Below are 23,647 nucleotides of genomic sequence, written 5' to 3' on the forward strand. Positions count from 1 at the left end.
GCCAATCCCTAACCACCACCCCTCCCCCGTCCAGTACCGCCCACTGACCTTTTGCCGGCAACCAATCAGAACAGGGCGTGGCTTCGACCAATCAGCCTTCCCCAGCCCCTATAAAACTGTTGCCTCTCCCTCAGTAAAGTGGACTTGCGTGTTTACCTTGTCTCCGCGGTAGTTCTTCTGCCGTGCGCCCTCCAGTCCTGAGAGCCCCCGACAAGGGCCTGGCCTCCCTTGTTCCCAGTTCGTCGCCTGCTTCTCCGGGCGACCCCTTCGTCGCCTGCTTCTCCGGGCGACCCCTTCGTCGCCGGCTTCTCCGGGCGACCCCTTCGTTGCCAGCTTCGCCGAGCGACCCCGTCAGCCGAACCGCGCAACCCCTTGTGAGACCGATCCCTCGTCTGCTGCCGGACCGACCCCTCGTCCCAAGTGGGACCGACCCTTCGTCCCAAGCAGGACTGACCCCTCGTCCAGAGCTGGACCGACCCCTCGTCCGCAGCCAGACCCCACCTCTACCGACCGAGCAAACCGTCGCAGGAATGTCCCAAGAAAAGTGCTTAAAATCTCATACAAATACTCCACAACACCAACTTTGCTTAGCCAAGACTTCTTAATTCCTCCAGGTGGTTGGCTATATGCCAAAGATTGAGAATGTAAAATAAGAAAGCTCCAGTGAAGCAACACAAATATGCTAGCCAAATTCACAGACGTGTGTTCCACATCCAAACATAAGTGATTCCGGAGTTATTTACCATTTTTCACATTCAGTAAATAGAAACTTATTTTGAACCCAAGCAAAGCTCAACTATGAAACTAACCAACTGTTTGAACAAAACAATCAAAAAAACATAATTTCCCAATTCTGCATTCAAATTGGCCTGATCTAGACACATGTAGCATTTTGGCATTGTTTATGAATTCCAAAAATAGTTATCAGATTATGTTTGTAAATTGGCCTGTCGGAGGTATCACTTTTAATTAAATTATGATTAGGACTTTGATTGAGCCATGTCAGTAGGGCGTTGAGCCCATGCCCCTTGGCAAAGGACAGAGCTGGGAGTTTTGAGCTGGAGCCTGGGAAGTGAACACACAGGGGAAGAACACAGAGGAATAAAGACTGCTCCTAACATACAGCAGAAGCCCTGGGGAGAGACACAGACCCTTTCGCCTGATAGTCTACAACTGGCCTTGTGGAGCGGGCACAGCAGCTGAGCTGGAGAGAAACGGAGCACTGGAAGAGAGGAACACAAGAAGCCTGAACTCTTGGCAGATGTCGGCAGCCATCTTGCCCCAACATGGGGCAATAAACTTTGGTAAGGGAAGTAACTTATGCTTGATGGACTTATGACTGCAAGCTTCTACCCCAAATAAATAGCCTTTATAAAAGCCAACAGATTTCTGGTATTTTGCATCAGCACCCCTTTGGCTGCCTAATACAACACAAGAGATTCAAAGAATTTAAACTGAGAAACATTAGGATCACTGCCCTTCCTCTCCTATGAAGAAAGGTCCATTATCATCATCCAGACCATGTTGATTATGGTCAGTGGGTCACTACCCATGAGGTAGACACTAATACTAATCCATTTTTATAAATACTGTAAGAAAGATTGGCAATCAAAGGAATTTTTCCTCAGAGCTGTGACTAATACCAAAGCTAACTATATAATGATAACATTCTGCAATAATCTGTAACTCAGTCAGCAGAACCCTAGCTCATAAATTCTGCAACTTCTTCAAAGCTCTGGGAAGTACTCCAGGACTCCAGGTTTAGCAGAATAGAATACCTCTATAAGGCTCTACTCTGACAAAGAGTTTTGATGAGGGCAAAGCTTAACATTCCTGAGAAGCAGAAGTGGCTCAAGCAGTTGAGCCCCCGCTTCCCACATAGGAGGTCCCAGATTTGGTCCCCAGTGCCTCCTAAAAACAAAACAAAACAAAGCCACAAAAAACACAACAGTAACAAAACAAAACAAAAACAAAAAAACAATTCGAGGGGACAATGTGGTTCAGTGGTTGAGTGCTAGCTTCCCACATTCAAGGTCCTGGGTTCAATCCCTGGCCCCAGAACCTCAAAAAACAAAAACAAAAAAGACAACAATACCTTATCCTTCTACACCTTAGAGAAAGGGGTATCCACCCACCCCTAGAAGTAGGTGATGTTGGAATGAATTGTTTCAAGACCACTCTCCTCATCTTCCTCATTTATACCTCCCTAATCACATTGATCCAAGCTATCAGCAGATACCTCAAAAGCAAGATGGATCCACTCCATGTGTTCTGGCTTCCCAGACTTGCCTATGCTCCAGCCTGGTGGAGGAAGAGAGGGCTGGAGCTACTTGTCTCCTTATGGTACTGCAAACCTACTTCTGACAGGTCCAATCAGACCTCTGCTCTTTCAGTTTCAGCTTCCTGGTCTAGGAGGGAGGAAGCCACAGCCTAGAACTCAAGGTTTAGATTTGGGGAGGGAGTCAGATGGCTCTGCCATGTTTCCCAATTCAGTTTAACAGTAATAAAGCTGATACTGTATTTTGAACCTCAACTGGCTCCGTCAGACAGTCTTTAGTTGAGTGAAAACCTGGAAGGAATGAGGATAAAATAGGCTCCAACACATTAGGAAGGATCAAAGTCCAAGATTCAGAGAGTATCAAGAGGTCATCCAATTTCCTGCCTTCTGGCATTGCCAAATCACACTGGTAAGAGACTTTGTGAAATACTTCCAGAGGAAGAGACAATATGATCCCTTCTAGAACACTGATGGTGCTTTGTAAGTCTTAATTTTGTTCTTTTTTTATTTAATATTTTTTAAAAGAGACCAGCCTCTTGTATGCCTCAGGTCCTCTTTGCTGTGATAGCTGGTAGTCAGAGTATCACTATAATCAGTTCTGGTTACACTGGTGACCCCCAATGGTCCATGCCTCCTCAATTCATAGCCCATTGTAGTCCTATCCCCTTGAATAGGGGTGGGTCTCTGCTTCACTTCAACCTATCAGATGAAGTGGCATTGATGGCCGTGCCATCCCATTCTTAAGCCTTGAGGTCTGGCAGCTTCTGCTTTTGAACTCTTGTGAGCCCTGAGCCTCCAAGTCAGAAGTCCAGCCATGCTACTGGAAAGATGACCAGGAGGTTTTACATACAGAGGCCATATAGTAAGAAAGAAGCCCTGAGATTATATGGAGAAGAGCTGAGGAAATTAGCTCACTGTGCTAGTTTGAGTCTTTTGTGGATCCCAGAAAATTATGTTCTTAAGCTAACCCATTCCTGTGCAAGTAAACCTACTGTATGTGAGACCTTTCAGTTAGATTCAGTTAAGGGATCTTTTCATTATATCACTTTTGATTGGATTGCTTCAGTTAAGGGCCTTTGATTAGGTTGTGGGACCCAGAGTGGGTCCTAATCCTCTTTCTGGAGTCCCTTATAAAGGGAGGACTAAAAATCCACAGACACAGAAAAAGAGCTGCAGAAACAGAGAAACCCCGAGAGACTGAGAGACAGGTCCCAGAGGCCAGAGGCTGCAGTTAGTGGAGCACAGAGGCATGGAAAGAGGCCCCAAGAGCCTGAGAGAGATGAGGCCCAAGGGAGAGGGTGAGATGAGCCATATGCCTGATTGCCCACAACTGAGCTTGGGGAGAAAGTAAGTCTGGAGGAGAAAGCAGAGACCCAGACCACAGAGCCACCATTGTGTCTGGCCATGTGGCAGGAGTCCAGGATCACCAGCAGCAGATCTTTAGTGAGACATCATCTCTGAAGATGCCTTGATTTGAACAATTTCACAGCCTCAGAACTGTAAGATTTTTACCTTACAAATTCCCATTGTAAAAACCATCCCATTGCTCCAAGCAACTTTTAGCAAACTGAAACACCAACACTGAGAACCAGGATCCCACACATAATATACTCAAGTCAAGCCATTCCAACCAGCCACTAACCATTTAAGCCATTTAGCAGGGGCACCCAGATATGTGAGGGAAAGAGCCATATTGGATGTTCTGGGTCCAACACAAAGAGCAGAGACAAGCATTTTTGTTGTGCCCTGAGTTCCTGACCCACTTAGAAACATGAGAAATAGTTTTTGCTGTAAGCCACTAAGTTTGGGGGTGGTTTGTTATTCAGCAGTAGCTAAATGAAACAACAGATGAGAAACGGACATAGGATAGATAGTCCATTTCAAGCAATGGAATTCCTTCTTCAAAACGTATCCTAGGAAGTGGACTTGGCCCAGTGGATAGGGCATCTGTCTACCACATGGGAGGTCCGCGGTTCAAACCCCGGGCCTCCTTGACCCGTGTGGAGCTGGCCCACGCGCAGTGCTGATGCGCGCAAGGAGTGCCATGCCACGCAGAGGTATCCCCCTCATAGGGGAGCCCCATGTGCAAGGAGTGTGCCCGTAAGTAGAGTTGCCCAGTGTGAAAGAAGTTCAGCCTGCCCAGGAATGGCGCCGCACACACAGAGAGCTGACACAGCAAGATGACGCAACAAAAAGAAAAAACACAGATTCCCATGCCGCTGACAACAACCGAAGTGGACAAAAAGAAGAACATGCAGCAAATGGACAAAGAGAACAGACAACTGGGGTGGGGGAGGGGGGGAAGGGGAGAGAAATTTTTTAAATGTATCTTACAAGAAACTTAATATATAAAACAGAGGAGTTGCTCTGGAAGAATAAAAAGTAAAAGACCCTCCCCCAGCAATCGCTAAGGCTCCCAGAGCACCATCTGAAAGAACAATGGTGCTGAACTACATCTACATCTTCATGTGTTTAGTTTCCTAGGATGCTCAAGCAAATACCAGTGCAATAGTTTGGCTTAAACTATGGGAATAGCTTTCAGTTTTGAGGATAGAAGAAAGTCCAAATCAAGATGTCTTCGAGGCAGTGCTTTCTCTCCGAAGACTATGGCGTTCTGAGGCTAGCCCCTGGTAATCCTTTGTCCTTAGTTTGTCACATGACAAGGCACATGGTGGCACCTGCTGGTCTCTCCCTTCTCTTCCAGATTCCATTCATGTGCAACTCTGGCTGCTTCCTCTGTGGCTTTTTTCTGTCTGAGTTTCATTCCTTTTATAAAGGACTCCAGGAATAGGATTAAGACCCATTCCCATTGAGGTGGGTCACACTGTAACTGAAGTAACCTCCTCAAAAGGTCTTGTTTACAGCGAGTGCACACCCACAGGAATGGTTAAAGAACATGTTGCCGGGTGGTGGTAAATACAGCTTCAACTGCCATATCATGCTTCTATCAACAATAAAATCTGACTGGGAAGCAGACTTGGCCCAGTGGTTAGGGCGTCCGTCTACCACATGGGAGGTCCGTGGTTCATTCAAACCCTGGGCCTCCTTGACCCGTGTGGAGCTGGCCCAGGTGCAGTGCTGATGCATGCAAGGAGTGCCCTGCCACGCAGGGGTGTCCCCCGCGTAGGGGAGCCCCACGCGCAAGGAGTGCACCCCGTAAGGAGAGCCGCCCAGCGCGAAAGAAAGTGCAGCCTGCCCAGGAATGGCGCTGCCCACACTTCCTGTGCCGCTGACGACAACAGAAGTGGACAAAGAAACAAGACGCAGCAAATAGACACAGAGAACAGACAACGGGGGGGGGGGGGGGGGGGGGGGTGGGATTAAATAAATAAATAAATCTTTTAAAAAAAAAACAATAGGGAAACGGACTTTGACCCAGTGGTTAGGGCGTCCATCTACCATATGGGAGGTCCGCAGTTCAAACCCCGGGCCTCCTTGACCCGTGTGGAGCTGGCCATGCGCAGTGCTGATGCGCGCAAGGAGTGCCGTGCCACGCAAGGGTGTCCCCCGCGTGGGGGAGCCCCACGCTCAAGGAGTGCGCCCGTGAGGAGAGCCGCCCAGCGTGAAAAGAAAGTGCAGCCTGCCCAGGAATGGCGCCGCCCACACTTCCCGTGCCGCTGACGACAACAGAAGCGGACAAAGAAACAAGACGCAGCAAATAGACACCGAGAACAGACAACCAGGGGAGGGGGGGAAATAAATAAATAAATAAATCTTTAAAAAAAAAAAACAATAAAATCTGACTAAGAACCTAGATTCATAACAAAGAACAAATCAAATGATGCCTCTGCAACCTAGCACCTACTGAGTGGAGTAACCAACCAAACTATTACCCTGAAAGACCACTTCTCTAAATATTGGATTCTGTAGAGCCTGGATCATTTTAAAAAGAGCAACAATACCTTTTAATCATAATGTACTGGGAGGCGATATTCACATTCCAGGTGAATCATGTTGTATTAGGCGTTTGCTTAGTGGAATTGTTGTAATTTGGGAATATGATGTGATGTAAAACATTCATGTAAAAAATGTACCATATTATCAAAGGATCCTATAGTTAGAAATAAATCACATATTGTTGCATCCACTTTTTCTACAGAGAACACTTAATGGTTCTTTGTAATTGGTGAAGCCCAGTTAAGACATATGCTCCTGACATCTTAAAAAAAAAAATTACAGTGCTACTGCAGGTAGAATACATAACTTCCAATCAGGCAGGAACCCATTCTTAAGTACCAAACCTGCCTCCAAATTCATATTTTCTGAACTGATCAAGTACCTCCTTCGTTGTTCAATAAAATGTGTAGGCTCGACCTGGCTGCCCTTGCCATGATTTATTCATAGACTCTCATCTGAAAGTTTCCCTGTATCTCTAGGTCTTTGATGCAAATCAATCATATTCTACTGCCTCCCTCTGATGCCTTTTTACTCCCTGAGGGTCTGTAGCTGCAAGAGTGCATGCAATTAAATATAAGGTTTCCTAAATTCAACCTTCCTCAGCCCACACACAGTTTTCCTCTGGTTCACAGAATAAAACAAACATCCTCTAAATATTTAAAAGACTCCCCTCCCCCCTCTGTGTAAAGTTTCTTCAGCTGATGGGGCATGAGCCAAACTACACTGCAGTAGTCAGAGATGTCAAAATCATTCCAAACCTACCATTTGCCCATAAAACATAACACAGAGATATTCTAAAAAGAAATTATTAGAAAATTGCTCTTCATCATAATTACCACAAATAACAAAGGAGAAACTAACTAAAGCAATGACTTAGAAAAGTGAGTCAGTTTGGGCAATTACACAGATAAAAGCTACATTCAGCAAGCAGTTCACACAAAATTTATCATTCCCTGCCAACACTAGTTATTTAGAGGGCTATAGTAAATATTTCACAGAATATTTCTAATAACTTGAGAAATTTTACTAGATGACAATTCATCTTCCCAACACTTTATAATGTTATAGATCATAAAGAGTATCAATGCTTTTGCAAAAAAAAAAAAAACCCATTTGAATAAAATTATTTTTCCTTTCTTTGAGAACAATAAAACAATAGAAAGATAATGATTGACATAAATGATAAGAACAAGAGGGATGTGTATAAGCGCTAGCTAAAGACCAGGAAAGAAAAGTTTTATGTACCTGGACCTAAATCATCTATACTAGAAATTATTTTAAATAAAAACAGATCAAGATTTGGTAATATTGGGGAGAATGGAGAAGATGGAGGGAGAAAGAAGAGTCTAAATCAGTATGGCACATCTAAACAAAACATCTAAAATCCTAATAACAGCAAAAGCTATTTTATGGATCTATTGTGTTTTCAACAATAAAATTCCAAAGACTGACTCTTCTTAATTGCCAATGGCCCTATCTTTGCACAAAACAAACTGAACTCCCAAGAAATCCAATATTTATTTCCTCTGTCTCTGATTTTAATATCCTACAGAAATACATTTTTTATTGTCAGTAAATTACAGTGGGGAGATTTCAATTGCAAAAGCAAACTCAAACATTCTTTTAATGTGCAGTTACCCCTAAGAACATTATTTCAAAAGCTTGACCTCCATCTTCATTCAGCATCAAATTAAGAATTTTAAAACAATGAAGACAGATGAATCAGTTTCACAAGCAGTATGGAAAGGAATGAGAATATACATGAAAACAGATATTTTTATCCCTAATTGAGAGAAAAAGAACTAAAGGTAAATTTGTTAAAGTTATTGGGTTGGATAATAAAAAATTGATATTTTGTAGGTTGAAAATAGTCATACATGGACAATTATTTATGCTAATCTAATACAAAGATAACCTATAGTTGAACAACATATAGTGATATATACTTGGAGAAGGAAGGAAAACAGAGTTAAATGAATTATCAACATTAACAATTATTATTATTCCTTTGTTTTGATGTTAGGGCTTTGATTTTCCAGAAATTTTTTATGTCAGAGGTCAATATTGTAAAGTTGGGGGAAGCATGAAGAAAAATGTTATCCTCCCTACCAGCCTGGAGAACTAGAGAATGAAATAGACCTAGTGGTTTAAAAAAAAAACAACAACAAAAACATACAGGTTTACTATAAAAATCTTTCTTGATGGTGTGATAATAATGGCTAACAGAGTTAACATGTGACGGGTCGTGCGCAATGTGCTTTAATACGCTTTATCTCATTTATCCTTATAAAGACTCGGTTTGATACAAATTATTATGTTCATTTTACACACAAGGAAACTGGGGTCAGACAAGCTATTTAACTCACCCAAGATTTCAGAGCTACCAAGAAGCGGAGCTAAAACTTTGACCCAGTCTTCCTGTTTCCAAAGCCACTGTTCCTAACCTCTGTCCTACTACTCTGTCCTTCTGCAAGGGGGAATCAAAAGAAAAAACGATTAAGGAGTCCAAAGAATCTCTATAACTAGAGATTCAACTACTAGAAATTAACCTAAGACAATTTACTTAATCTCTTTACATCTCTATGTCTGCATTTATAAAATAGGAAGAATGAGAGAACGCACAAAATGGAGCCACGGTGAAGATTAGAGGAGATGACGCACGTAAAACCTCGGGCACGCTGCCAGGAACACAAGTCAGAAAGGCTATTAAGCATGCTGAAGGTTACAAGTGTAACCAATATTTACAACTGGTGGTTATAACTAATATTAGCTGGTTCCTAATGTCTCTGATAAACTTAAGAAAGAGACTTCTGATATTATGAAACTACAAACAGAAGGAAGAGGGACATGAAAGCAGTTTACCAAGCCTGCAAATGACCAACACACTGAGCAGAACAACGAGGTGAGGCGTGTGCTTTGCTACGTGTTTTAATATGGGAGAGGAGTACTGTCACGCACACCGCTCACCAATTTATGCCCATGACTGATACTGGTCCAGACGGAAGACTGAGGAAGTACTTCACCCAAAGAATAGGTAACTGCTCTATCAGTCAGGGTCCCAGCAAGAAAACATGGCATGCTCAAATTGGTAATTTGAGGAGCATTTAATAAAAGGTCCATTTACAGAGGTGTGGCGTACTGGTAAGCCAACTTTCTGGGGGAAAATATCTGATTTGTAGGATTTGCTCAATTCTGTGGTGTAAACACTCATATCATGGCAGATTTCAAGCCACCAAGGTGAAGTTCCTGAGCTAGGAATAGAGAAGCGATGTACATAACCTGGTCTGGATAGCTGATACCAGCCAGCGCCACCTGGCTGCAGCACAACACTGAGGAAACCCTCAAGAAGTAGCGCCGCACCCCATACTAAGTAACAGCTGGAAACTTTAAGCCTCCCATCTCTACCAAAACAGAGAGAGAGCAAGCTGGAGCTTTAATCTTTGATCAAGGAAAACAGCAAGGCTAAAGTAATCCTGCAGGGAGGGACCTAAGAGAATAAATATACAACCTCACTCCCATCCCTCTCTCTCACCTCATGGTAGTGCACCCCACAGGCTGAACCCAGCCAGGAGCCAGAAAGCAAGGCACCCCATGGATGTGGTCCATACAAGTCAGCCTCCTGGCACACAGAGAAGGGTAGAGGACGAAGGAGAATAGCTCTGGGGAGACAATCAGAAGATACACAGGGCACTGGCCCGCACAGAGACTCAAAGCACAATCTTAATAAGAGCAGCATAGCTCTCTAATCAATTCAGTCCCAATAATGATGATGGGGTGGAAAGTAAATAAAATAATCCACTTCCAGTTAAAATGTAGTTTTATCGCTCAATTGGATTTTCTTTGCCATGGTTGTGAAGGTCTAGTCTAAAATATCTTTTCCAAATCCACTCCTAATAGAAAAGAGAGTTAGACAGGAGACAAATACTGATAAAAATTTGTCAGTATAGTATCATCTTTCAAATGCTGAGATCAGCACTTTGAGAAGACCAGCGGAGGATGCCTGTACCACTGCATTAGGGAAGGAAGAGTAATGAGAGGTTGTATCTCTTCTTTACAGAAACACCTGATGCCATTGCAGTACTTTAAAAAACTATTAAGAAACAATGGTTTAGAGGTACTTCTCAGTTAATAATTGCATTAATAATTATAGGATGGACACAAAAATGTGATCATTTTTATTTACATAATGAATGTTAGTATTAGTAAGCAAACTGATTATTGGCATAACTCTACAGTATCCAACCAGAAGAGTTTTAAAGAATTTTGTTATTAACAGGAGTGCATGACTGTTAGAGTGGTATCCTGGGAAGTGGGGTAGTTGTTGAAGTTGACCAAACGGTGATCTGCTCAGCGAGACTGCAATTGCATAGAGAACAACCAGCGTATCAATGAAATGCCAGCTTCTAGGATGTGCTGAAAACTCACAATGGGTGAGAGCAATCCAAGAGATTTTTTTAAGGAAACTTCAACAACATCAAAACAAAGTTTCACATGCTATGCAAACCTTTTAAAATTGACTTAAGGAATTTGGTCATCCTACATCCAACCTCATGCAAAAAAAGAAATAGCTATAAAATCTAAGAATCATTTTGGGTGGGGTATTTGTTTGGGAAAAACGCATGATAAGTATTGGGTCTGTAAAAGGCCTCTCAAAGCTTTGAAGAGATTTACAGAGGTGCTGGCCTTCACATGCGATCCCAAATGAGAACCGCCGTCAAAAAAGTCTCTTTGGAATGCCCAGTCACCAGCACCATATCTGACACAAAGTACACCTTCCATGTATATGACACAGAATCACAAGCTTTAGTTTTCATTTTTCTTTGAGATTCCTCCACTAAATCTGTGCCCTTTCTTAAGTCATTTATGTTTTTTTGTTTTTTTATTTTTTCCTGGAGAAGAATGATCACACATAAAATACAGGATCCCCGTAGACCACCTGTTGTAGTTTCCTAGGGTGCTTAACCAAATACCATGAAATGGGTCAGGTTAAACAATGGAACTTTACTATCTTATGGTTTTGTAGCTAAGAGAAAGTCCAATTCAAGGCATCGTCAGTCTTCCAAAAGACTGTGGCGCTCTGGGGCTGGCTGCCAGGAATCCTTGGTTTTTAGTTTGTCACAGGCAAGGCACATGGTGGCATCTCCGCATCTCCCTTTTCTTCCAGATTCCATTGATATGCAGCTTCCGGCTGCTCTGTCTGTGGCTTCTCTTTCTCTGTCCATCCAAATTTCATTATGCTTATATAGGACTCAGTAATAGGATTAAGATCCATCCTGATGGAGGTGGGCCACAACTTAACTGAAGTAACCTCATCAAAAGGTCTTATTTAACAATGTGTTCACACCCACAGGAACGGATTAGGTTTAAGAACATGTTTTTCTGGGATACAGGCAGCTTCAAACCACCACATCACCCTATTATTAACATCTTGCATTGGTGTGGTGTTTGTTACAATTGAGGAAAGCATATTTTTATAACTGTACTGTTAACTATAGTCCATGGTTTAACTTAGGGTTCACTTTTTGTGTAGTACAATTCCATGGGTTTTTAAAAAAATTATATTAATATTTATACAACCAAAAATCCCCCCCTTTAACTACATTCAAATATATAATTCAGTGCTGTTAATTACTTTGAAAGTCATTTTATTTCTTTTACTGAGACAAGCATATATCGCTCACTTCCTAGTTCCTTCTCACTTCTAGCTCTTATTCTTACATAATCTCTCTCCCAGGGTTTATGACAACCCAATGTAGGAAAATGAATTTCCTAAAAAAAAAACTACCCTTGCAAATGTCCTTTGCACAAAACTCTAACTGAGCAAATCTTTCATGTCATTTATCATCATGAGTCCAGGCCCCAGACAGGAGCTCACTGAGTAAGGGAGCTCACAAGAATATTTAAGCGCACAGTATATACCAATCTTCCCAAAGGACATGAAGCAAGTTTTGTTTTCATTTTGATCATAAGCTCATTACCAGCATAACCCTAGATGACCTTGTTTTATTATAATACATTATTTAGGGAATATTATTGTTAAAGAGAAAAGGAGAAAACCAAAAGTTGGCAAGGATGTGGAAAGCTGGGAACTCTCATACTGCTAGAGAAGTGTAAATTGATAACTTTGGAAACTGTTTGGTACCATCTACCACAATTAAACATTTGTATACTAGGTCAATCCAAGGGAAACGTGCTCACATGCCCAAAAAACATGTGCAAGAATATTTCCTCCTGGCACTGTCAATAGCAAACAAACAAACAAAAAACTGGAAAAAATTCATGTCTATCAACAGGAAATGCACACAACAGTGAAATGGAACTGACAATACATGCAAAAGCATTGATGAGTCCCCAACAGACAAAACATGCTCTATGATTTCATGCAATAAAGCTCAAAAACAAACAGAATAAACTGTAATGTTCAAAAATGCAAATCTAGGTGGGAAGATTGTAAAGCAAAAGAGTAATGACCCTAAAATCAGATGTCTTCCTTTTGGGAAGGAGGTAAGAGAGTTGGGATCAGGAGGGGCTGCAAAGGGCTTCTGGAATCCTGGTACGGTTCTATTCTTACCATAGGTGGTGATTACATGGTGTTCACTTTATAAAAATGTGTTCAAAGGTACAAAATTATTTACATATTTTTCTATTTGTGGTATTAAACAATAATAAAGTTTAAAAAAAAGAATAAAGAAAAGATAAGATAACATCAAATTACAAAAAAGAAATGCTATTGGCTGGAAAAGGAATGGGCTAGGGCAGCTGTGCTCCGCATGACAGGTCTTGAATGACTGTAGCAATAAGGGGACAGATTTTTGGTGAGACTAAACAACAACAACAGGAAAAAAGTAAAAGGAGAAAGAAGGAAAAGAAAAGGAAGGACACAGTTCACAACTATAGTTGCTTAACAGAATGCTCCTTGTAAGAAAGTGAGTCTCCCACCACTGGAGTTATTCAACATGGGCTGGACAACCATTGGGTGAAATGTCCTGGAGAAGCTTCAAACACCGGAAAGAAGTTGTACAGAATGCCCTTTCACACTTAAAATTCTGAGATTCTATTTCTTTTACTCACTAGTTGTAGGTGTGGCCACATAGAGAAACACACAAATACAAACCATAGCCCAAAGATCCTAAATGTACAAAGCAGATACTCAGTTTACCAAAAGGGGTCTTTTAAATAAATAGCTAAAATATATTTTAATATTTGTTTATGAGCCATTAACTATGTAACAAAAACTCAAGTGGAGAGGAAGAACTGAAGAAACTCAAGGTAGTCCTCAAGAAACTGCCAAGTGAAGCCCAATCATTTGAAGGGCTGGTATGGGAAAGAATGAAGTCAAGGATTCAATTTGCCCGGAGTGTTCTTTAAATGCATCTATTCTTTTAAGATAGATTACTTAAATAGGTAAATTTCATTAAAATCCTGGCATTCAGAAGCTCCATTGCCTTACATCAAATCACAAGGCATCATCCTCTCATTCCTCCAGCTTACAGCAGTCAGTAGATTCAACTTTTTTGACACTTTCAACAAAAGACAGCTGGGCTGAAGGTTATCTTAGAACATATTACAAGAAAAAAACAAGCTCCTTTGAGCTAGTAATAATCCAGATTATCATCCATTCCCCTTTCAGAGCAACAATGGATGGTAATCAGTTTTCTGTTTTATAAATATTACCACGGCTGAACACATCAGTGAGGAGACACAACACTACCCGAGGCTCTCATCCTGTTTGCTCACTAATTATATCAACAACCTGAACCAACTTAACTGCTATCTAAAAACACAGCTGATTTAGCAATCTGTAAATTATACATGTACATAAATCTGTACTAAAATGTGCTATATTTCACTCCTGCTAATGTGCATGGATTCTTACTGGCACCTACAATTGTTTGATATAGGTTCCTGAACACTAAAACATATGTTCTGCCTAGAATGGGACCATTCAAAGTAAATTTTTTGTAGTTTCCTGGCACCAAATTCTGCCAGCCTTCCTAAGACAGATCTCCTATTTGCTTCAGTGAACATTCTGACAGTGAGTGCCTGCGGATTTCAGCAACCATCAAAAAACATTCCAGCACAACACTTTCCAACCATGAATATAAAGACAAAGACTGGTTTTGCCTACATGGCAACAAAGTCAATAGAAGGATTTGAGATGATCTGAACAGGCAGTGTCATGTCCATAAGCAAAATCAAATCAAATCTGGGGTCTTAATTATTCCTGCTGATACTTTGCAACAATACAAAAAATAGATAATTACCAAATCTTCTTCTAAATGGTATTCAGAATGTATCAAAGTTAAACTAGCCTTCAGTGCCCACAAGACAGTAAACCCCTTAAAATGCTTTCTAAATACCATAGGCCAAATTAACAGGCACAGTCAGAGAATATTGTGGAATAGAGGCAAGAACACTGGACCAAGATTCACTAAAATGTGGGCTACTAAGGTAAGGAAGGAGCTTTTTTTTTTTTTCCATTATATCCCCAATGTTCAATAACTATGCTCCATGAACCTTTATGGAATGAACAAGCAAGTGACAATGCTGTCTAGTGCCTGATCTGCCTCTAACTGCCTTTTTCTAACTCTGCCGCTTACTAACTGCACTTGAAATCACTTAGCCTTAGCAATTTTTGTTTCTTAAATTATGAAATGGAGACATGGTGCCTTCTCTGCTGGCTTCTGAGGAACCAAAGGTGATATTCTATGAAAAGTGACCTGGCACTTTTAACAGGCCACACAAATGTATAAGTGTCCGTTATCCTGCCTGTGGCTTCTGCTAAACCCCTAACAAAAGTAAAAAGATTGCCCTTCCTTTGTCCTGTTATATTGTTTGGATGTGGTAGCATGGCTGTTTGCAAAAGAGGATGTTGCTCTTGTTGATATAACATTTTATTTAATCTCCACTGGGATATTATGCTTCTCGAGAGAAAATAATGATAATACAAGTTGTTATGATGTGTCCCATAAAGAACATGATACTTGCGTCCAGAGGCTTGGGGCCTTATCAGTTCTATCCTCAAAATGTGGGTAAAGTCACTTGCTTCAAATTCTTCATCTACACAGTGCTGGGGAAGGAGAGGTACACTAGACAGTATTTAAGGTCTACCGCATCCTGCAGTTCTGTGGTATTCCAGAAACCAGATAAAATAATCCCCCCCAAAAGCCCATTCCATTACCCTTTAGAATATAGTATGAGTAATTTTCTTATATTAAAACTAGTTCCAGAGCCTATATCAGAAGGCCTGGAGAAACTACTAGGAAAGATATAATATGTAGCCTAAAGAGCACTTGCCTCAGAAACTGTATACTCTGCCACTTTGAATAAGTCACTTAATATTTCTAGGACTCAGTTTTCTGATCTGTAAAAAAGGAACGGTAATACCAAACAGGATGACCGGGAGAAAATAGCTAATAAAATAATTATAAAGTATTGCTATTTCAAGGTAAAATGCTATTTAAATACCATAATGTCCAAAAAAAGCTGGCATATTTTAGGAAGAGACAATCAATATTTTTAAATAGCCCTGTTCCGTCACAGTAAAATACTGTAATGCATGCAGATATTTTGATATTTCTAAGGGTTAGCCTTTTTTCCCTCTGTCTTCAGGAAATATTATGAAAAAGACCTCTGAAAACATAAATCCCACATTTCAATATTCTCTTCTGAAATAATAGATAATTTTAAAAGTTCGTCCAACTTCCCCAGGAAGTTTTGTTTTTGTTGTTGATGTTGTTTGGCTGGTTGGTTGGTTAATTGAAATCAAGCTGTTGGAATTGCTGCTGAAATTAAAAGGCCATTGCTAAAAATATCCCCAGTACTTATTCTACTGACATTCTATGTATCTTTACAGAAAGGATTTGGCTCTAAAAAGAGCAACTAAACTAGAAGGTTTTCTCCCCTCTCAGAGTCAGGATTCTCCAGATCCTCCTAAAACCCAAGGAACCTTGTTACTGCCACATGTAAGTAAGATTCTCTTACTGTTCTCTCCACCCAAAAGCATTAAATCAGGTTTTCCCCTCTAATGTAAAGGATACTGACTTGTCACCAAAAGAGTGTAATCATCACTGAAGTATATGGGAAACTTGATGCCACCGGCAATGGGATTCCTAAACCCCCTAACAGGCCAATAGCAATAACAAAATAACTCTTAAATGGTGATTTTATTTCAAAAATTCATGAATACCCCCACCTTCGTTATGGCAGAAGCATGCATTGCAGCTCTTCACGTAGCAATTGCCACCCCCTTGCATCCCTAGGTAATGACGGTAACCCTGCTCTAAAAGCCCCCTTAGCTGGAGCCAGGAAAACCTTGGGGGAAGGTGGCTGACCGGTGCATTCCTCAATACTCTCATTCCTTAGGGACGTACTCCAGAGAAACGATCGTGTCTAAGACTACACTTAAATCATGCATGATGATTTGCTATCCCAGTTGATAAGTTTTGATAAGATAAACTTAAATCACTTTTTAATTAAAGAGTATTAATAAGTAGCACACGTCACTCAATGCCCTGCTTCCAAATCTCTAACTAAATCTAAATGGAAACTCATAGTTTTAAGCACAAGCTTCTTAAGGCTCCAACACCGTGATATGGACGCATTTTTGAAACCCATTTCCTGAGTTAGCTCCTCACATCCCCCTGAAATGAAGAAGGGCATCTGTGTCTAGAAGGAGAGGGGGCCAGGAGCCGGCAAACAGCATCCTTAGGCTTGGCTCCCCATCATTTCAGCCTGTTGGTGAGCGGGTGTGCGTTGCAGCGTCTACCTGCCAGGGCGCCTATTTGCTCTGCGAGAGCTGGAGCCAGGGTCGCTCCGCTGTGGGTCCGGAAGGCGCCTGAAATCGCACCCCTGCCGTCTCTACCGCTAGGGCTCCCGCCTGCCAGCGCTTCGCGCTACCGCTGTCCATCTTCACCGCACGGGGAAACAGACCCGGGCTGTGCAACGGCTTACTGGGTAACGCGTAGGTAGAGGCTTGGTGAGTTTAGCCATTTATAGGTGAGCGAAGATGTAAGGGTGGCATAGAACAGTTGTGAGGCTGGGAGAGGGACGATGCCAGGTTCGCACCTGTGCCCTCTGCGTCCCACCTGAGTCCAGGGAAACCACCTGCCCCTCAGAGCCTCAACCTCGAACAGGTGGGTGAGGGTGGGGCAGGAAAGGGCGGAAGCAGGCAACTGCCAGCGCGTCCCCAAGTCCCCACACCCCTACACCTGGGATGTAGGGTGATGAATCCTCCTCCCACAACGCGGGGGCCGCAGCTCGGAGTTGCGGTCTCCACCGCTGGCTCTACCCCGCGGGGAGGCAGCCCGAGAGCCACGAGCGCCTCGGCGGAGGGGTGCTGATGAGGAGAGCGCTGCCGCTCCTGCTGCGTCCAGCTCCCATCACTTTTCCCAGTACTTTGCTCATTAGCTGTCACACTCTCCAAAGATGAGAGCGAAAAGGAGTGAGACAGACCCAAAAGGCATCCTCCGGAGCGCCCTCCTCTTGGAACGGGGGCCCGTGAGACCCCTCCCGGCCCTGCCCACCAAGCGGGTGCTGGGGCAGGCAGCCCCCGGCATCCGTCCGCGCCGCGGCTCCCGGCGGAGCCCGGGGGGCTCTGCAGCATCTGCAGGCTCGGAGCGCCCGGAGATGTCTGCAAGAGAGCCACGGATAAAAAGCCTGGCCACCGAAATCCAAGTGCACCCCTTACCATTGGACCGCCGGACAATATTCTCCAGAAACGTGTTCTGGGGGGCCACCAGCCCCCTCCTGCCCCCGGCCATGGTCATCTTCCCGTCCGCTCAGGTTCTGGGGGGACGTCCCGGCGCGGCTTCTCCCGGCAGCAGGAGGCTGGGCGCGGGGCCCGCGCGCGATCCCGGCTCGCGGCGTCCCATGCGCCACGGGCGGGCGGGGGCGCAGCTGCGGCGGCTCCCTGCGGCGGCCACCCTCGCGCCCTCTTCGCGCCTCACTCCTGCGGCCCGCCTCGCTGAGTCCTCGCGCGGGGCTGGGCTGGCTGCAGCCGCCTCCGGGTGGGCGGGGGGAGCCGCCTGGTTGTGGCCGGCGGCGCCCCCTGCCGGGCGCGTCCCCCCAGCCGGCCTGCTGGAGACCGGGCCGACGGCGGGAGCGCCCGCAGCGGTGGGGAAGCTGCCGGCGGCCGTGCGCCAAGGCTGGGACAGCAGCGCCATCATCTGGGCACAGCCGCGCCATCATCTGGGCACAGCCGGTAAATGTGCTCGGGATCAGCCTTGGCTAAGTGGAGAGGAGGGTAGCTTCCTTGGGTCCTTCAGTGAAGGGAATAGATTCACCTGAACAAGGTAGCATAATTGGAGTGTTGGAGGACCATGATGAGGTAACTCTCTTCCTTTGATTTCCTTTAAATTGGAGCCCCTAAGACCTCTGAGGCTCTTGGAACATCTTCCTGCCTTCCCAAAGGTTTTCTCAGCCTGATTTAGGAAAGTTGCCCAACCCTGACTCTGAAGCTATCGGTTTACCAGTCATTAACGAAGTTGTATTTTAAAGAGGTCAGATTTGCAGAGTGATTGATTGATTCAGCTCCAGAAAAGGTGACGTAGGTGGGTTTTTTTTAAACAAATCCATTTTATTGATACATATTAATAAAGCATAAATCTATCCAAAGTGTGCAATCAGTAGTATTCGGTATAATCACAACGCTGTGTATTCATCACTCCAATCATTTTTAGAGCATTTTCTTTATTCCAGTAATAAGAGTAAAAATAAACAAAAATCAAACAAAATCATCATCTCTCAATCTCTTTATGCTTCCCCTGCTGTACATAGCTGCTATTCTGTTTCTTTCTCTCTTCTTTACTTGTATTTATAATTTGTAAAAAACAGTCTTAAAATGCAATGTCACCCACACAGTTCCTTGTTGCATTTTTTAGCTTTCCTTCTAGGAATATAAATGTCCTTAGGCTTTGCCTTTCAACCACTGTCAGATCTGTATAATAGTTCTGCTAGTCACAAACAGCATGATGTGCTTTCACCATTTCTATTCATTTTTTTTAAAATTCTGCACAGATGACAAATACAGGCCATTATAATCCCTGCCATAACCTATAGAACTGAGTCGGAGAGAGTGTAAACTACAATGTCAACTATAAGCCATGCTCAGTAGTAGTGCTCCAAATGTGTTCATCAGTTGCAATAAATGTATCACACTAATGAAAGAAGTTGTTAATGTGGGGAGGTGTGGGAGGTGGGGGGTGGGGGGCATATGGGAAACCCTTATATTTTTGTGTGTAATATTTTGTGTAATCTAAGTGTCTTTTTAAAAAATTAAAAATATATTTTTTAAAGTCTGCACAGATTAACCATCAGCTTTCCATTTTCTACCCTCGTTCTATTTTCTAGTGATCTATATTCTAATTATTAATTCCATGACTTTACATAACATATTTAGTTTTTAATAGCACAATTACACAGTATTTGTCCTTTTGTGTCAGGTTTGCTTCACTCAGCATAATGTCCTCCAGGCTCATCCATGTTGTCATGTGCTTTATGACTTCCTTTCTTCTTACTGCTGCGAAATATTCCATCATGTATATATACCATGGTTTGTTTATCCATTTATCAGTTGATGGACACATGGGTTGTTTCCAACTTTTGGCAATCATGACTAATGCTGCTATGAACATCGGGGTACCAACGTTTCTTCATGTCACTGCTCTCAGTTCTTCTGGGTATATACCTAGCAATGGTATTGCTGGGTCACTATGTGATGCCAAACAGTCCTCCACAGTGGCTGCACCATTCTGCATTCCCACCAACAGTGAATAAGCATTCCTATCTCTCCACATCCTCTCCATCATTTACAGTTTTCTTAGTTTTTAATAGTGGCCATGTGAAATGATAGCATGTTGTAGTTTTGATTTGCATTTCCGTAATTGTTCATGATATTGAACATTTTTTTCATGTGTTTCTTCACCATTTGTATTTCTTCTTTGAACAATTGTCTTTTCAAGTCTTTGGCCCATTTTTTAACTGGGCAGTTTGTCTCTTTATGGTTGCGTTGTATGGTCTCTTTATATATCATGGGTATTAATTTAGGTTGTTTTAAGTGATAACCATAGGCACAAAAGGTTCCAGCTCTTGATAAATGTCTACTCTTATCCAGCACACATTTTATCAAAAGGCCAAGGAATTATACGTGTATATACTTAATGCTCTTTAGCTGAAACTCAGCTTCCCATGATCAGTGTGTAAGGTTAGGAAAAGGGAACCAACGCCCTGACAAGCATCAGGACAGTGGGCTTGCCTCTGGGACACATGCCTGGAAGACAGCTTCCCAGAACAAATTTGGTATTGGCTTGAGGAACGATGGGGCAGTGTGCTCAGGATAAGGTGCTGGCCTCATACCTGCCCCATGGTGTCATGAAGAATCATATACACTGACGGTTTCTGAGCAGAGACGAAGACAAATCTTTGCTCACCTATTTTAGGGCATTTCTACCTGTGTATATCCTGTACCTGTCTTTTTAGTATATATTCCCAGTGAGTTGTTGCCAGAGACTACGTCTATGCCCCATAACGGAATCAGTTGATAGTCTTCTAGTTATTTCCAGGCTGGATCAAGAGTCAATACAAAAATGTAAGAGAAAAAACTGACCCTGGACCCTCATTTCTCTGGATTAACCATCCTGGGAAGTCCTAATATATCACAACACACCCTATCCTAGTTCATTAATCTCAAAAGTAGAGGAATTAATTCTTGCCCAGCCAAGCCCTCGGAGGTGCCGGGAAGATCAAACAAAATGTAGGGAACAGCACTCTAAATTGTAAAGTCCTCTGCCAAGGTTGGATGTCATCATCAGAGTGACTAAATAAATTGGGCCATTTTACAAACATCACCCTATGTTCCTGTAAACACAAAGTATACATGATTGCTGTTAGCTCAGAGTTAGATAAGGCTTGCGTAGGCTTTGAAATAAAAGCGATGATACACTTCTCCCGTAAGATAACATTCCAGCCATCATATCAGTCACACAGCTTAGAGCTGTGATTTCTTAAGCCCTAGCTCCGTCTAGTGGTCCTTTGTTCCATTACAAATAAGATAATAAATGGTGGTTGAAGAGAATTTACTCTGAAATGCATTTGGTGCTGTGCCAGTGCTTGCACTCTCCCCTTGTTCATTTCGATAAGGCTCTCCTGGCTGCTTTATCTACTGCACAAAGGTACCCGTGGAGAGATTTTTCTGACAATGTTGAAAATCCATCAAACAACCTCATAGTCCCGCTTGTGAAAGGAAGATAAAGAAAAGAATGAGGGGGGGGGGTGGGAAACTCAGAGAGAGTGAATAAAATTTCTCAGATTTTAATGAGTTCTCATTTTCTGTGGCTCGGATAAAAAGAAAATAGATGATATTCATTTGAGATGAGACATGTTAAAGCCCTGGTAGGCTACTTGATGAGAAAATAGTTACAAGGAGTTGTCTTCCATTTTAGATGTACTTACAGTGGTTCTCAGTGCCCATTGTATGTGTGTGTATGTTCTTTTTGAATACTATAATTTTTAGTGCACATTTGAAGGGATTAAAAGACCTAAAATGACACTTAAAGAGTAGTCATCATTAATTACTGTCACTGTCAGTGTGACAGTGTCTCCCAGTGTCTCAGAAAGCATCCAGCTATTCCTCTATTCTCTTGGCCAGCCTTCAACATAACCTGACTGTGGGAGTCGAGTTGGTTTCTGCCCTGTTCATGTTCTCTGTAATTTTCACAGGCAAAGGTTGCACATTATGCCTATTACCTCTTACTTGTGGTTTTCTGTTCCCCACTCTACATTGAGTTCCAGGACCTGCTTAGCTTAAAGTTCTTTCTGAAATATATCACCATAATGCAGAAATCCTCATTTTGAGCAAAATTCAATCTTACATATTTGTCAAACTTTAGTAGCACATTTGTAAATGATTCACAGTAAACTGATGTGCCTTGGCAAACCAGGTTATAACGCCTGTATTTTTTCATCCAAGCCATAACCACTTTTTTTTTTAAAGATTTAATTATTTCTCTCCCCTTCCCCTCCCCCCCCACCGACCGCCCCAGTTGTCTATTCTCTGTGTCTATTTGCTGCATGTTCTTCTTTGTCTGCTTCTATTGTTGTCAGCGGCACGGGAATCTGTGTTTCTCTTTTTTTGTTGCATCATCTTGTCAGCTCTTTGTGTGTGCGGTGCCATTCCTGGGCAGGCTGCACACTTTCTTTCGTGCTGGGCGGCTCTCCTTAACGGGACGCACTCCTTGCGCGTGGGGCTCCCCTACACGGGAGACAACCCTGCATGGCACGGCACTCCTTGCGCGCATCGGCACTGCACATAGGCCAGCTCCACACGGGTCAAGTTGGCCCGGGGTTTGAAGCGCGGACCTCCCTTGTGGTAGACGGACGCCCTATCCACTGGGCCAAGTCCACTTCCCCAACTTTTTATTTAAGGTGGCAACTTTAAGTAACAGTGACCAGAGTTACAACTGAACTGCCTACATCCCTCCCTGCTAAAAAGGGGCTGCAATTGCCTGGAACTTCTACCAAGAAAGGGACACAACTTCTAAAAAAAACCCTCAAGTTTGACTCCAGTGTTTCTAGCCTTCCCTTCCTCCTCCATGGTTCTCCTCCTGTACTCTCTTGGCATTTTATGTCTCTATCACATGATAGATTGCAAGCCCCTTGAAACAAAGACACACTTTAACAACGTTCGTCTTCTCATAAGTGTATTTAAGCCACGCTGTCAGTGAGCTCATCAAAGGAACAGATGGTAATGGAGCATTACACTATAGAAAGAACATGGAGATGGAGATCTGCAGATTGCCTGGGAAATGAGAATCCAGAAGACAGTGGAAATATCTCTTTGCCCAACAAAAATATCCATCAAATGAAGAGGAAGGCAATGCCACACACCAGAAGTGGCAAATGGCATCATACAAAGACAGGAGCCGCTTTTTTCCTTTCACTAAGTCCACGAGGTATAAGTGACAGATTTCAGGAAGCCAAGATCCTCTCTGACATGGCCCGTGAGTCACGGAAGGCCTGGGAGTGAGAAGGGGCAGGCCAGGGACGCATCATTGGCAACAGAAGCTGAGGAGAAACTGAACCTAGAAGTGCCTGCACCTACTCAGCCACCGTACATGAGTTATCCAAAAGATATGGGGAATTTCTGCTTCTATAACCCAATGACTGTAATTTCTATTAACCACAATTTTCTAATCAATGGCTGGAAGACAGGTGAGCAGGCCATATCCATTAGAAAGAACTGTTCTGATTATAGCTATTTCCCCAGTGTTGAGAGAAGGAAGAGAATCTCTCTCAATGAGAACCATAGTCTGTGAAGCCAATTGACGGGGGGAGAAGGACGCCCCGATGTGGGCATTACACTTGCCCATGGAATTTTTAAATGTTCATAGAATTGGGGTATAGTCTTCTAAGATGCCCAAAGCTCTTGTTCTCCTTTCTCATTTCCTCTTATCAAAGGAAGCAAGGCTCTTTTAC

The 23,647-nt window shown here is 42.9% G+C and overlaps 1 protein-coding gene across 2 annotated transcripts in view; it reads right to left on the bottom strand.

The window, feature by feature from the left end:
* Positions 1 to 18,152, bottom strand: part of KCNH1 (potassium voltage-gated channel subfamily H member 1) — a 442,833-nt gene extending 424,681 nt beyond the window's left edge. Inside the window, exon 1 of one of the 2 annotated variants that reach the window (XM_058275155.2) lies at positions 17,865 to 18,152. In XM_058275155.2, the coding sequence (XP_058131138.1) occupies positions 17,865 to 17,943 (79 nt within the window). In that variant the 5' untranslated portion in view covers positions 17,944 to 18,152. The remainder of the gene's footprint in view (positions 1 to 17,864) is intronic. The other variant, XM_058275156.2, reaches the window with a different exon arrangement.
* Positions 18,153 to 23,647: the final 5,495 nt, after the last annotated feature.

Source organism: Dasypus novemcinctus, chromosome 13, assembly GCF_030445035.2.
Source record: "Dasypus novemcinctus isolate mDasNov1 chromosome 13, mDasNov1.1.hap2, whole genome shotgun sequence".
In the NCBI taxonomy this organism is placed as follows: Eukaryota; Metazoa; Chordata; class Mammalia; order Cingulata; family Dasypodidae; genus Dasypus; species Dasypus novemcinctus.